Source organism: Nicotiana tabacum, chromosome 14, assembly GCF_000715075.1.
Source record: "Nicotiana tabacum cultivar K326 chromosome 14, ASM71507v2, whole genome shotgun sequence".
In the NCBI taxonomy this organism is placed as follows: Eukaryota; Viridiplantae; Streptophyta; class Magnoliopsida; order Solanales; family Solanaceae; genus Nicotiana; species Nicotiana tabacum.
The window spans coordinates 27,895,080-27,898,718 of record NC_134093.1 but is presented as its reverse complement, the minus strand read 5'-3'; the positions used below and the strand labels follow the sequence as shown (position 1 = coordinate 27,898,718).

The window sequence follows — 3,639 nt, the reverse complement described above, 5'->3', positions numbered from 1 at the left end:
GTGCTTCTATAATATTTTTTCTTTTTCAATGTGAATCTTGATTTTATCTCAAATGACAAGGACTTTGGCCGGTGATGCAGGATAAGACTCTGGAAAAGCCGTAATATTAACATTTAAATTTGGTGCTGAATAATATCCTGTGGATTAACTCAGGGTTGTAAAATTGACATCATTCTTTGTTAGTGCTGGATAATATCCTGTAGATTAACTCAGGGTTGTAGAATTGACATCATTATTCGTTACGTTTTAACAAGATAAAGGTAACAAATAAACAATGCACCCTTCTGTTGGTCTTGACTTGCTACTCTTGTCTTTATATATATATTTGCTTTATGCAGAGATATTCATGCCTTTCATATGCAATTATAAAGCAATATTTCATTCACCACCACTGGTTTATCATGAAAATGTCAAAGGGCCCGGTCATAGATGGTGATGTTCTCACGTTGCAAGACTCTGAGAGGGAGGTAAGACGATATGCTCATGGCTTAATCGTGAATAACATTTGAAAAGGATCTAAATACCTTTATATTGTAGTTGGATTGAGTCTAAATTTTATATTCCATTTGGTATTTTTTTTTTAATTACAAGAGAACTTGCTTAAATTTGGACAAGAATATAAATTTGAAATTTGGACAAGAATATAAATTTGATGATGTTAAGTAATTTTGGTGCAACTTTTGTTTTCGCAGTATGTTGTGATAATATTTTTTATTGGCTTTGCATCAATGCCAATCACTACTCGGTCCAATTGGATGGACATCCATCTTTACAAAATCTTGCTTGCCTGCTTATTGGTGCATTATTTCTTGAGTTGGTGATAATAATGATTTTTAAAGTGCATGCATTTCCCGATCAAAGAACCTTGAACTCACCTCTATTCAACAAAGAAATTCAAAGAAATTTCACGCATGAACTCTCCTCGAGCTCGGGAATAAAGAATCTTTTATCGATAAAATGCAAACATATTTTGCAAAATACACTAGCTAAGTAGCAGAATAACAATTTCAAGATTTGGGGTATTACTTTGAATGGTTTGAAAATTCCTCTTTAGAGTGATTTAGATCAATTACAATATATGTATTAACTTTACTTTTGCGTATTGAGCCATATTTGGGGAAAGATATCCAATATGTTAAAACATTATTAACATAATACGAGTATGTCAATCTTATATGTACTTTCTAATATTAATATAGTATAGAATATAGATTGTTGCAAAAAGATTAAAATAACCTTCAAACTAAATCATATAAAATTACACATTATGGCTGCAAACAATTAACATATTAGAAGAAATTTTCAACTATATATGCAAAATTATTTTAGAAAAACTCATGACCGAATGATAAGCTTATGTCATAATAAATAGTTTTCAAATTAGCCAAATTAATGGTAGGGGCAGTGAATATAAGAATTATTTCAAGGTGTATTTTGGTACCTCAAGAATAAACACCATGGAGAACTATTAAATCAACCTCAAAATAAGCATTTCAGTAATGCACGTCCAACGCAGCGTGTCAAGAACTAGTAAGTTAACAAACGTACAACAAATTCACATGAATTGAAGAGAAAACAGAACACTAAACACAGAGTCTCTGTGCCAACTTAGTCAATTTGACAAAAGACCCTTTTTAAGAAAACTTCAAAAATTTGAAGTTCTTGATCATCTAGAATCTATCTTAATAGATATAATAACTTTGTAAACGAATAAGTGCATTCAATTTGAAATAGAGATAAACTAACTGCATCACCACCAATCTAATAAAAAGTAAACTTTCTCCCTCTTCATGAGGTTCCTTATTGCCAACTTCCCGCTTCTGAGTTCCAGAGGTTGATTTTTCTCATCAAATACTTTTATTTCTTTTAATTGATTATGCCTAGACTTGCTACCACGAGAAGTAGAATGACTTAAATTCTTCATAAACATTAAACGATCCATGAAACATGTAATCATCTCAATACTTGAGGTTAGGATGAGTTTCCTAGAATGACAACTCCATAGCAAAGCATCCACAAAAGTTGGGAACCCTCTATCTGACTTTATATCTACATTTAAAACGTCCACTTTGGGGGGAGCACCTATGTGGTGCAGTTGCATATCTTTCCCGTCAATCTCATTGCATATGTGAAAATCAAGAGAAACTTGAGACCAAGAGATCAAATTTGATAGGAATTTCCTCAACTTAAAGAACCATGAAGCATTTAAATTCCCAGACCAGCAATCAAGAACGATACGTGAGTGCTTCAATTGACTTGACTCTTTTGCAATTTTAAACTTAGGAATTTGATCTCCCATATACTCAAGTGGTACCAAGTCTGAAGCATCAATCTCTCCATCTATGGTTATACTCTCAAGGGATTGGGATCTACAAAAAAGGTGCTGGAGAAATCCATCAAATATACACACACATGAGAGCTTTAAAGATTTCAGACTCTGACATTCAACAATATCCAACAAACGAGGCTCTTTAATATGACCACAATAAAGCAAGCGTTCTAGAGTTGGTGCTTGGATTTTGACATGTTGCTTTCCAAGTGTCCAAATGGAAACTGACCTGATCTTTTGAAGATTCGACAACTCAATCTTTTCCAATCCAAAGCAATGCTTAAGGATGAAACTTTCAATCAAGGGACAACTAGTGAGTAGAGTCTGAAGTATGTTGTCGTTTAAGAAGACCTCGGATAGAAAAAGCTTTCTCAAAGAATTGCAGTTCGCCACACCACTAGACAGTGAAACAGTCATTAGTTCACAATCTGTTACAACCAATTCTCTTAAGGATTTTGCGTCCAAGATTTTGAAAATAGGAAAGAGGTATATTATCGAAGAGCTAGTATCTGTATACACTAGATGTTTTACACCGTTCCGAAGTGCAATACCAAGCCACTTATCAAGGAGGGGGAAAACTTTAAGTAACTTATCATGATTGTGGCTTAGAAGTTTTTACATTCATAATTTATAGATTGCGGTGTTTATGTAACCTGGAAAAGTAAACAAAACCCTTCTCTAGGCGGAATCGGACTAACATCCAGCTAAACTAAGTTGAGTCGTGTAATAATTACTTTAAAACTAAAATTTATCTATTAGCTTAATTATAAAGTTGATTAATACTAATATTAATGATTATTTTACTATAAAAAATTGAAGTATTCTACTACTTTATTTGATATAATTAAATTTTTAATGATCACATTATATTGTAACTTAATCCTACTTTTAAATACAAGAATTCAAAACATATTGCATAAAAAATTGATGTATTTAATTCAGTACAATTTTTTGTATTTATTGATTTCTTTGCTTTGGAGGTTCCATGTTTTGTTCAAAATTTAATTAACTAAATTCGAATTTGAGTTCTAAATCAAACTAGCGACTTATATCGTTCAGTCTCGTTTCAATTTAATTATCAATTAACGCAATTAATTCTTATATTTTTCTTAACTAGTCGGTTTATTATGAATTTAAGATTTTCTAGAGGCATAGCGACGCATAAAAAACGAAACATTAAAGAGTCGGCTTGAGTTTGCCTCAAGTTTTGTTATACTTTAACAAAGCTCAATTGGTACGGTTCCATACTAGACTAGGCTCAGCTCGCTCGACTCAATGCCTAAGCGTAGTTGTTAGCAACTAACATAAGA

General features: G+C 32.3%; 1 protein-coding gene across 1 annotated transcript; it reads right to left on the bottom strand.

Moving 5' to 3' along the window:
* Nucleotides 1–1,750: 1,750 nt before the first annotated feature.
* LOC107797287 (uncharacterized) lies at nt 1,751–2,746 on the bottom strand. The gene has a single exon (XM_016620156.1). It carries the CDS (start codon nt 2,744–2,746, stop codon nt 1,751–1,753), a length of 996 nt encoding a protein of 331 aa, XP_016475642.1.
* Between the last annotated feature and the right edge of the window lie 893 nt (nt 2,747–3,639).